Source organism: Euprymna scolopes, chromosome 43 (assembly GCF_053919585.1).
Source record: "Euprymna scolopes isolate OS-2025 chromosome 43, ASM5391958v1, whole genome shotgun sequence".
NCBI classification, from domain to species: domain Eukaryota; kingdom Metazoa; phylum Mollusca; class Cephalopoda; order Sepiida; family Sepiolidae; genus Euprymna; species Euprymna scolopes.
This window is the reverse complement of record NC_136524.1, coordinates 6,223,810-6,236,736: the sequence shown is the minus strand read 5'-3', so window position 1 is coordinate 6,236,736 and position 12,927 is coordinate 6,223,810. Positions and strand designations below refer to the sequence as shown.

General features: G+C 35.7%; 1 protein-coding gene across 1 annotated transcript in view; it reads right to left on the bottom strand.

Annotated features, from left to right (window-relative positions):
- Positions 1-12,927, bottom strand: part of LOC145268377 (collagen alpha-6(VI) chain-like) — a 77,963-nt gene that overhangs the window by 5,888 nt on the left and 59,148 nt on the right. Inside the window, exons 17-18 of the mRNA XM_080123935.1 lie at positions 8,371-8,415; positions 342-512 (exon numbers count right to left, since the gene is read on the bottom strand). Of these exons, the coding sequence (XP_079980061.1) occupies positions 342-512; positions 8,371-8,415 (216 nt within the window). The remainder of the gene's footprint in view (positions 1-341; positions 513-8,370; positions 8,416-12,927) is intronic.

Below are 12,927 nucleotides of genomic sequence, written 5' to 3'. Positions count from 1 at the left end.
TATATATATACATATATATATATATATATATATATATAAGATCTGTGACTTACTTGTAGTTTCATTAAATACTTTTACATGCAAAATCCGATCCCGCATTTTGCTAATTCCTGCCCTCGGATGAGAAGGAGAGTATTTCTTCGAAACTCCGCGGATTAAGGACTATCCACTTATCTTGTGCTTCCTTTTTTTAAAATTAAATATGTTTTTAACTCTTTTTCAAGATGTCTTTTAACATGTTTTATTAATCATTTGTTCATATTATAAGCTCTATTTCCTATATATATATATATATATATATATATATATATATATATATATATATATATATTTGTACTTACCAATAGTGTCTGGGCATGATTTTGAGATGGCGCCAACGTGGACTTTATCATTATTTAAGACGTCAGCAGAAATAACAGTTTCAATGAATAGTTTTATATTTTCAGTTCCTTGCTTCCCCATCAAAGCAGAATCGAAACCAAAATTGATATCAATTTCTTCATCACCACAGACTAATTTTGAATAAAAGAAATGCATATATAAGTAAAACAATCTGAAAAAGAAACATGTGTTCTTATTATTATGTGTAGCACTCCCCGCAGACCTAAAGCATATATGCTAAGGCGTGAATCGTAGCTTTTGTTGTGTCTTAAAAATGCAACTAAGAAACGTTTCTCTCACCTCTCTCGATTTTTTCGTCTCTTCGCGAGAGTTTATTTTATTTTGTGTATGTATATTTCCGTTTTTGTCTGTTGTTTTTGCTTTTTGTTTTGTTTATTTTTATTTCTTATTTATTATTTAACTGTTACAATGCATTCTATATTATAAGTGTATTGATCCTTTCCCTTTTTCCTTTTTCATTTTCTTTTTCTCTTTTTTCTTCTTCTCTTCATACAAATTTAAAAGTCGTAGATCACGTGATTGCTTACCAAACAAAACCTAATGTGAACTTTTCCCCATTTTCTATTGATGTTTTTTTTGTAAAAGAAACATGTGTGAGGGTGGCTGTAGTTATTTATAACTAGTTGATTGAAACATATTCATGATTGTGTAGCGACACCTAAATATTTATGTAAAAATTTGATAAATAGTATATATATATATTATTTTTTTTACTATTTTTTATATTATATATATATATATTATTTTTTTTACTATAATAATTAAATACCTACAGACACTAGTGTTTCATCCTTTCGGGAATCTTCAGTGCAGGGTGTCACGATTAACACCAGTCGAACGATTCGAACTCGGGAAACACGAGAAATCTCTGGTTCAATTAGCAAAGACCGTATCCATTCGGCTACCATTAACCGCGGGAAATAATGTTGAATTTAAACATTTTTAATTTTAAATGTTCTTTACGTCAGTCAGTCAGACAGTGATCTAATCGTTTTACGATGATCTATGCATAAGAGCTAAATTGACCGACTTTGATTCAACTGATATATATATATATATATATATAGAGAGAGAGAGAGAGATAGATAGATAGATAGATAGTAGAAATGGTAATTAATAGAAACCTGAAGAAAGTGCTCAATACTATTGTAGAGCAAATATGCGTTTTATTTTTTATTACCGTATTTTTCTGTTAAGTTACATTATTGTTTCGGCTACACGACCGTTTTTTGGCCGTCATCTAGCTTCCTCAGACTTTTACAGAAATGTTCGTTTATAGTGGAATGAAAGGGTGAGTGGTGTCAGGGAAGGGGTGCGAGAGAAAAGCGGAAAAAGAGGAAGGAAACAAGGGGAGAGGTGGGAGGGGGGCTTGGTATGTCGGTAATGTTTTAGTTTTGGAGTTTAAGGACATTAGGTGGTTGTGGAGTGTCTGGGGAGTTCATCACTGGTGTGGCTGAGGGCATAGGGATACATGGAGGAGATATGTGGGGATAGGAGGAGGGGGTGTTACTTTAAATTTTGAGTCCTACGGTTTAGGTTGTTGGCGTCTCGTTGGTGAGATGAGTTCTTGATAAGTATGTCTTGACCTGTTGAGTGTTCGCTTAGGTTGGAAGGCGGGAGGGGGGCTATGATACGGTTTATCTATTTGATTTTTATTTGTTGTTAAGTGCTTGGGGAGGGTTAGCTTGCGGCCGTACGCGCGAGCACACACCTGCGTACATACACACACATATACTTAAAGAAACACTCATCTGTACACATACATCTCCGCCTAGGCATGTAAACACATGCACGTATGCGTACATGCATGCATATTGTTACATTTTTAGTAAAAAAAAATGTAATTAATTATTCTTTTATATTTTATAGTTTGTTTTTGTTTTATTTTCAACAATTGTATTGTCGTCTGCGCTCAGTAAAAAAAAAGAAAACAATCACAACGAGAGAGGATATGAAGAGATATATAGAGAGTGGTCAAGAAAAAGAAAAGAAAGACTAGCTAACGAGCGCTGACAGTAGATGAGAAAGAAAGAAAAAAGAAAGAAACCAGCTAGCGAACGCTGGCAGGTTGTATAGAGAGGAGAGGTGAAAATATATATAAAGAGAGAGGGGGCGTTTTGCGCGCTTACGAAGGACACACGAGACAGTCTGCTCCTCGCTGCTGAGGGAAGCAGCCGACAACGGCGACACTGGGAACAGATATAAGATTAGCAGTAATACTGCGGTGGATAAAAGTCGAGGAGGTGCGCTTAATAAACATTGGAAAAGGAGTCTATTTGATATATTTGGAGCCAGTTTTTTTTTAAGGAAATCGGATGAGAAGAAAAAGAACGAAGGAAATCGGATAAGAAGAAGAACAAAGTAAAGTCGCTAAGACAGTGAGTGAAGCAAAATCTCTCTCTCCCTTACTCTTTCTTTGTTTGAACTGAGCAGACGACAATAACCAGTATGAAAATGTCATATTGAGATCTGGCATTTTTCTTGAACATTCTCTCTCGATCAAGACAATTTATTTTCTTTCATGCATTACTTCTTTAAATTATCAAAATAATTGCATTTTATTTATTTATTTTGGTGTTGTTATAAATAAATTTACATTCATAATTCCCATTGGCCTTTTGTTTGTTATTTCAGTTGTGTTTTCTGTCTTATGTTTTACCGTTGTCTCTGAAGAATTTGGATAATCCCTTCCCGTATTTATTTATTTACGTTTTAATCCCGGAAGAAAAAATTTTTTTTTATTATTATCGTTGCGATAATATCTCTATAGTTCTCCGTGGAGATAGCCGAGTCGTAACAATATACACTCGCGCTGCTCCCGTTGACCCCAAATTTTCCTTTAGGTGTGAAATTGAGTATGTGCACGTAAGCATGGATGCGCACATATACAGACACCCGCACATCGACACCCATATATTCAGGCGTATATGTAGGCCTACATGCATATATTGATTCAGACATACTTGCATCCCTTAGGACTCGAAATTTAAAGGTTTTAACTTTAAGAACGTGTATGGGCACTCGTACTACAAGGAACTCCAGCTTTGTTTTTACCGGCAGGTAATCATTGATAAGTATTTGTATGATGATGATGATGATGATGATGATGACGATGATAATAATAATAATAATAATAATAATAATAATAATAATAAATCCCGGCTGCAAACCAGGAGCTTCAACGATCAAGGGGCTTTCTAAGGATGTTGGTGGTACCTACAATTGCAGAGGTCTGAAGGCCACCTACTCGTAAAATCTCGGGGATTTGTAGTTTTTTCAATTGTCCTTTCAGACGACTTGATACTACTGCACCAACTACAACGGGGGATTATTTGTCTTTTATCTCCAAGTTCTTTAATCTCTCACATTCCTGTCTCAGGATACCTATCTCACATTCCTGTCTACAACCAAATCCGGACGGTTATGTTTCAATTGCTTGGTCGTTATGACACTTTTGTCCCACCATACCTCTACCTTGCCATCCTCACTTGTTCTCACTTAATCAGGAGCCTCCTCAAACCATTTTCCAGCACATTTCACCCCAACCTTCTTACACACTTCCCAATATATCCGGAGTCCCATGTGATCGTGTCTTTTGCGGTACTATCTCTGGGCCAGTCAACTACATCCTGTTGCAAGGTGCGCAATTGACTCTGCCCTTTCTCTATCCATAGGTTTCAAATAATAAACCTTGGTCTCACATTGAAGCATCCACTCCTCACTTTTTCCCTTTTTCTTCTGTAATAATCCAAGACGATTCGCAATAACGTATGACGCTGCATATAGAAGCCTGTTAAGTTCCGTAATCAATATGTTCTTTCTTATGATGTTGTGAATTACTCCTTGAACTATTTATACCGCGCTTTCTACCTTCCGTCTATCACCTATCTATCGTCTATCTTTATGCGTGGAATATCTATGATCTCGTCTCCAAGAAGAATCTCTCTTAACCTCTAAAGTACTTCTTTTTCTACAGAAATCAAAGCTCGAACTTCATCACCACTTCTCCATATATCTGCTCCTTCCACTGGTTCTATTGTGTCAGTCAATGATCTTATCTGCCTTAGATCCTTCAAACTCCTCATCACTTTCCCTAACCATAGGATTCCATACCTCCTCAGTTGCCCGCCTCCCATCATCGCTCACATTCCCCTCCTGCACTTCTACTCTCTTAGTGCTTTCATCAGATCTAGTTTCATCATTTTTACTTTCATTATTCATTTCATTCCTAACCATCCGTTCAATCTCTTCCCTTACAATCACAGAAAGTAGGTTGTTATTTTTAATTTATTTTTAACTGGGATACCAAAGTCCCGACATTTCTAGCTCCTTCTTCTCTCGATCCCACTTTTCGGATATATCCACCAGATTTGATACCTTCCACTTCTTACAAAGCATTTCCACAGTACTCTTCTTTCTCCATCCGTCCATGTTTTTTTGATATTTCCTGTGTTAGAGAATGTATCAAGACAGAGAGAGAGAGAGAGAGATAGAGAGAGAGAGAGAGAGAGAGAGAGAGAGAGAGAGAGACTGAGAGACTGAGAGACTGAGAGAGACAGAGATGGGGGAGCTGTGTAAATTATATTGAGACACGTTGACCGGAAGTCAGGATCAGTTGATCGGATTGCATGTGAGTCACGTGATCAGGTTAGCTGAATCGTGGAGATTTGGTTTGGGCGTAGAAGGCGACGTACGGCTATCATAGATGTCTCCTCCCCTTCACTGGGAGGACGCTAACGTGTGTAGAAACGAGACCAAGAGTACCACGCAAGCCAGAGATTCACTTTCCGTCTTCTGCGAGACATCTAGAAAGTGAAATAAAAAATATAAAAAAATTCATCGTGTTGGAGTGAATTAACCTTCGTCCAAAACACGTACCGTCTCACCTCCAAGACACGAGATGTTCCAGATAGACCAACATCCAAGACGTATGTTGAAAAATACATGTACCACACACACACACACACACACACACACACACACACACACACACACACACACACACACACACACACACACACACACACACACACACAACGGCATATGAACATATCATTTAATAGAAAGAACAGCTAGACGATCACACGACATTAATTCTGATTAGACGATCACACACGATCCCCTTTATGATGCAACAACGCAACACTTGTTCCAACTCCCTTCCTGTCTTGGGACCCTCTCTGCCAATTCTCACTGTCCCTACATCCACCCACATTCTCAGAATTTCGAACAGTTGTATGATTAGGGCAGGATCCACCCTGCCGGACGTGAGACCTTCACAAGATGTGCCAGCCTCATTCACGTCGTTATTTTCAATATTTTGATTTGACATTCTCTTATAAATGGGGTTAGTGAATTTTAGGTCTTTCTCACCCACCACCACCACCACCACCACTATTAGCACTATCATCATCATCATCATCATCATCATCATCATCATCATCATCATCATCATCATCATCAACAACAACAACAACAACAGAAATAAAATTTACAATGATATTAACACTAATATTGGTAGTAATAATAATAGCCGTAACAGCAACAATAGCAATGACAGCAAAAAACAAAACTAATAACAATAACAGCTACAATAGTAATAAAAACATACTACTAATACTAATAATAACAGTAATAATAATGATAATAATAGTTACAAAGACAATAACAATAATAATAGCAACAATAGTAATAACCAATAATAATAAATAATAATAAATGATTGGGGATGATTTTTTCCTTCTCTTTTTCCCCTGTTTTATTTTTATTTTATATCTTACTAATTAATTAATTAATTTTTAAAATATTTTATAATTAACATATTTATGAGCAAATAAAATAAAAGGATACATCACATACAAAAACTTGTCCGGAGAGGCGCTTTACATGTCTTTCGTATTAATTCAAACATTGACCTTTTTTTTTTTACACAGTGATCACCACTTATCAAGGCCCGGAAGCCATTAAGGGATAAGGGTTATTGCAAGTACATTACGTTAGTGTGGAGATTTGATGAAGTGTTTACTTAAGGGGGCGGTTCATTAGGAATTTGTTAACATTGGACTTGAACACATCCAAGTTGTAGTCCGGAGGGAAGCAGGCAGACGGAACAGAGTTCCACAGGCGTGCAGTTCTAAGAAAGAAACTTTGTTCATGGAATCCGCGTTTTGATTTAGGCACAGTTATAGAGTGGGGGAAATTTTTCACAGTGGATTCAGCTAGACGGGTGTTTTTCGTGAAAGATTGGCGAGGTGGGACCAGGGTTTGGAGTTCAGACTAGCACCTGCCATGGAAATAACGATAAAACAAGGACAGGCTCGCAACGTCTTTTCTGTGGGAGAGAGGTTGCAGGGTAGAGAAAAGGGCATCCCCCACTAAGCCACGAAGTCTATTTTGTACTCTGTCAAGGCAGGATAGGCTGTTTTTAGCAGCTCCTGCCCAGATATGGCAACAGTACTCCATCCTTGGACGTACTTGGCTTTTATATAGATAGAGAATTGCATCAGTAGTGAGATATCTTCTGGAGCGGTAGAAGGATCCCACCATCTTTCCAGCGACCTTGACAACAGACTTGATGTACGTGTTCCATTTCAGATCAGGAGTAAAGATCAAACCCAAAAGCTTGTCAAAACACGGGGCCTCACTCAGACGAGAGCCATCCATCACAATTGATGCCAGCTGGGGATCAGAGCGTTGATGATGTAAGGATAGGAGTTTGGTTTTAGATGCATTAAAGGTAACCAGCCACATCTTCCCCCACAGAACCACGCGCTCGAGATCAGAGGAGAGAGAATTAGAGAACTTTGTCATTTACACTCTTTGATGTGTTGCCGAAGATGGTCGTGTCATCAGCATAGATGCCAACGAATGATTTAAGTATGTGTTTAGGGAGATCATTGATGTAGATCAGGAAGAGAGTTGGGCCCAGGATTGACCCCTGAGGGACTCCAGCATTTATATTGCATGCCTCCGATTTTTGTCCATCTACCACTACTCTTGCGAGCCTATCGGAGAGAAATGATTTAATGATTGAGAAAACATTTCCAGTTATACCGTGGCTGGAAGCCTTGTGAAGTAGACCCTTATGCCATACCTTGTTGAAAGCCTTTGATATGTCAAGAGCAATTGCCATAGAAAGGAAGCCTTTGTCAAGAGATTGGCTATTCCTGTCGGATATAACCGTCAGCACATCTGCGGTAGATTTTGCAGAGCGGAAACCATATTGTGTGTCACTAAGAAGATTATTCCTGCTGAGGTGGTTGACTATTTTTCTATTTAATATGGATTCCAGCAACTTACTCATAACACACAGGAGACTTATAGGTCTGTATTGAGAGGGAGATGACTTATCACCTGAATTCTTAAATACAGGGCAAACTGATGAGGTCTTCCAGGGAGTCGGAAAGCACTTCTCCTTAAGGCAGCGCTTAAATAGTTTCGTAAATATGGGAGCAAGTTCTGGTTGAAGCTTTTTTAACACTATAATTGGGATGCCATAAGGGCCAGTTGCTTTACTGGAATCTAGGTTCTTTATTAGCTTGGCGACCTCATGCACGGATATTTGTATGTTACCTAGCTTCTTCTGTGTTATAGGAGGAAATATGGGGAGTTGAGGACCTTCGTCGCATAGGGTAGAATTAAATCATTTTTATTAGCTTTGCCCTCAACAGCGACACCAATTTTTTTCTTTGTTTTCATAAAAATTAAACGACCCGGATGTAAGCGTGACACACAAAAGAACACACACGCTATCGTCTTAATATTTAGATTACAGTAATAATTTAAGGGTTAAATCATAATTTCAGTAATAAACGCTTACTTTTTTCGTCTGCTACTTTTTTTTTTTAACTCCGCCGATGATGTTGCTGATGGCCGGGAAAAATGTACATACAAAAAAACACATGAAACATCCTAACATTTAACTGTGAATTTAAGGTTTAAATTATAATTTCAATTAGAAATACTTACTTTTTCGTCTGCTATTTTTCTTTTTAAACTCCGCCGCTGATGTTGCTGATGGCCGGGAAAATGTACAAAAAAACAGAAACATGTAACATCTGCCGATGTGTAAAACAATTCCTCTTTTAACCGTGAATTTAAGGTTTAAATTATAATTTCAGTTAGAAACGCTTACTTTTTCCGTGTACTATTTTGTTAAACTCCGCCGAGGATGTTGATGATGGCCAAGAAAAATGAACACAAAAACAAAAACATAAAACATCCGAACATGTGCAATATAATTCTTCGTTTAAAATAATAATAATAATAATAACAATAATAATAACAATAATAATAATAATAATAATAATAATAATAATAATAATAATAATAATAATAATACCTAGTGAGATCCGCGGAAATTTAAATTTAAACAATAAATGTGTTTTGATAAAGCTCATAGTTTCTACATGTTTGTCTATCCAAAACACAATTTTTGCGCTTTCCAGAAAAAATATTGCCTGCATCAAAACATATTTGTATATTTCTCAATTCGTAGAATTTCCAAAGTACCTACCAGTTAAAATATATTTTCTTATGTATATATATATATATATATATATATATATATATATATATATATATATATATATATATATATATATACTAGTAAAAGAAAGCGTGACATCCTACACCAAGAGGGAAGCAGGATTGTAAAGCGTCGAAATATACGGCAGAAAGCTGAAAGCTACACTGGTCTACAGCCAGCTTTCTCCCGTATTTGCTTCACCCAATGTTGGGGAAAACCAGCTCTGACAGTGTCTTAATGAATAGCCTTTGTCTGATATGAAAGGTATGAAAGCTGAATGTGTGTGTATGTGTGTGTGTGAGTGTGTGAGTGTGTGAGTGTGGTCACGAATAAACTCCTATATGGTTGATATTTTAAAAAACTGATTACATATAATGATAGAAGATGTATCGAGACACAGGAATGGGTATGTTTGTATCTGGCATAATGATTATTAAAAAAAAAATTGTGGGGTCTGCGTACGCGCCTGGTCCACAAAGTATGGAAATAAAAAATTAAAAAAATTAAGAAAAAACCTTTACAAGTGTTTTTGATATAGATGTACATAAGAATACTTTGATAAGTATGTTTTAACTTTAATAGGGATGGTATGATAAAATTGTGGGGTCTGCGTTCGCGCCTGGTCTCCATAGAATGAAAATAGTCACACACTTTAATAAAGACTTTTCATATCTATCTGCGTAAGTATACTTTGATAATTATGTTTCAGTTTGAAGAAATATGGCATAATAAAATTATGGGGTGTGCGTTCGCACCTGACCTCCATAGAATGGAAATATGTCACAAAGTTTAACAAGGTTTTTTAATATAGATCCACAGAATATTGTGATAAGTGTTTCAGTGTGAACAGGTATGGTATAATAAATGATAGGGTGTATCTATTTTATTTTTACTTTCATCATATTTTGCTTTGGTTTTGATACCCCAAATTCAACTCTTCCTTTTCATAACCTATCATACTTTCATAAATGAGAGTCCATTTTCTGTAGGCTATTTTTGAACCCAGTCAACGACGGGTACTTTTGCTAATATATATATATATATATATATATATATATATATATATATATATATATATATATATATATATATATATATATATATCAGAGGAAACATAATTTAATTTAAATACCAAAGAAACAAAAAAAAACGGGCAGGTGAAATTATTAAAATTTTCCTTAAGGCCTTATCGCCTGACCCTCTAAGAGGAAACGTCAGAATGATAAATTAAAAACTAAAAATCGAATGAGGAAAGAAGGGAATTTGGTTTCAGTTGGAAGACCAGTGAGGAAAAAAATCTCACCGTTCAGGTGGTTTTAAATCAATAAATACTTCCAACTGATGTTTCAAAATCTTTTGTCTATACAGGCTAGGTCGAGAGTTATTAATGAATAACGCCTCAATGATATTGAGATGATAGTTCGACCTCCCACTGTATAAAACAGAAAACCACCCATCGGAATATTGATCAGAACACCTATTTATACTCATCAGGTGATTACCAATGGCGGACCCATGAGCTTGGGAGTGCCCGGATGTTCTCGAAACCTGGTGGAGTCGAATATCTCGAGGGATATGTTGGGATATTCTCATTTCAAATCTTTGGGATGTTTTGCCAACGTAGTCAGCTCCACACTGACAAACAAATTTATAAACAACATAATTCTTTTGAATGGTTGGCAAAACATCTTTACGAAAAGAAGAGAAAAAGGTTCGAGTTGTGTAAACTACTCTAAGCATAGTAGCTGGAAAACAACGTTGAGTAGCAGAAGAAATCCTTTTAACAATATGAAGGCCAACAGGACCTAACCATGGTAATTTTAAATAAATGGGACAACGCGATGGACCAATACGTTTAACACTATTAAATGTAGCAATTTTATGTTCAATAGTAGTTTTTATTATATTTATGGGATATCCATTGCTAAGAAAAATATTTGTGATTTCACCAAGTTCCGTATCAAGACGGTTTGGTGAACAAATCATAAGTGCACGATGTGTAAGAGCGCTAATGAGGTTTATTTTTCTAGACTGAGGGGCAAAGGAAAACCAATTAAGATAGAGCCCTGTAAATGTAGGTTTTCTGTATACAGAGGTCTCAAACGTAGAACCAACTTTAGAAACACGAACTTAGTAAATTGTAACGATGGATGCAAGTTGCAAAGAAGACGAAGAAACTGTTAAGCTTCACTCCGTGAGGGAAAGCATGGAAAAGTGTCATCAACGTAGCGTGTATAGAATGTTGGCTTAGTAATTTTGGAAAATAATTCGTTTTCCAAAAATCCAACGAAAATGTTGGCTAGGGAAGGACTAAGAGGGCTACCCATAGATATCCCATCAATTTACCGGTACATAATGTTGTTGAAACTGAAGGAGACTGATTTAGTGGCAAGTTCCATCAGTTCAACGAAAATTCGTTCAGGAAATTGTGGAGATTTTGAGGGACCACGGTATAGATAGTCAGCACAAATACCAATGGTTTCATCCAAAGGTATATTAGAAAAAGACTATTAATGTCAAAGGAAGCCAAGAACTCGGTATTCTTAGATAAAGATAATTTTTGTATATGTGACACGAATTGAAAAGAATCCGAGATACAATGGACCGAATAAAAAGAAAGCACAGGTTTAAGAAGATCAACCAACTATTTCCCAAGTTCGTGTTATGCAAGAATTTACTTATATATATATATATATATATATATATATATATATATATATATATATAATTTCTAGCTGTACCCTGCCACGCACTGCTGTGGCTTAATTTCGTGTGATGGAAAATTCTAATAAAAAAGAAAATGCATGTTTCTTATATTCTTAGTACAGCAATCCACTCCAAAAAGTAAAGGAAAAAGGCGAAAATGAAAAAAAATGGTACTCTTGCAGAGTTGGATCCTGATCCTCGGGATTACTGTCAATCATGGCTTGGACTCGACCAACATTCAGTGGATTAAGCCGAAAGTTGCTAAAACGTGTAAACGCTACATAGTTTTCTTTTTTATTGTATTCAAAAATATGAGTTTTTAATTAATATTTGGGTAAGAGAGGGGTTACTATACACAGATTCGAAAAAGTTTTCCAAAATTAATAAATGAAAGCAAAGTTAACGTAAATTACATTTCTATCTAACTGAATATTTTTTAGTGTTTTTATTTAATGTAAAATGTTTAATCGGCTAAAAAACTCAGTGTTTATCTATGTATTTGAAAAACATGAATGGTCGCGGACTCTGTTGAATACGTTAAGTTTGGGAAAATCAGTTAAAAACTATACAAAACAGTGTCAGACACCTACTGATTATATGTTATTGTGACATAGGCTGATATATTCGGTGGGTTTCTGATAGTATTTTGTATAGTTTTTTTAGTTTTAAATCATTTTCCCAAATTAACATCATATACAGTGTCCGTCACCGTTTGTATTTTTCAAATACACTGATAAACACTGTTTTTCGAGCCGACTAAATGTTATAGTAAATAAAACGGGTTTGTATTACTAAACACAGAAACGAAAAAGTTGTTGAAAAATAAATATAACAAATAAATGTCATCAAAGGCAAGATAAGTTACTTTTCTACTTACTGGATAAGATTGTAGTGTTTTCATTAAGTGTAAAATGTTTAATCGGTTCGAAAACATGTAGTGTTTATCTTTATATTTGAAAAATACAAATAGCGGCAGACTGTGTTGAACACGTTAAGTTTGGGAAAACTAAAAAACTATACAAAATACTGTCAGGAACTCACTCAATATATGTTACCGTGACATAGGCAGACATGTATTCGGTGGTTTTTAACAGTATTTTGTATAGTTTTTTTTTAGTTTGAACTCATTTTCCTAAACCTAATGTGTTTAACACAGTCTGCCACCATTTGTAATTTTCAAACATAGCAGTAAACGCTGTGTTTTTCGAGCTGAATAAACATTTTACATTAAAAAAACTAAAAAAATATCCATTTTGGTAATAAAGTAACATATCTTGCCTTTGATAATATTT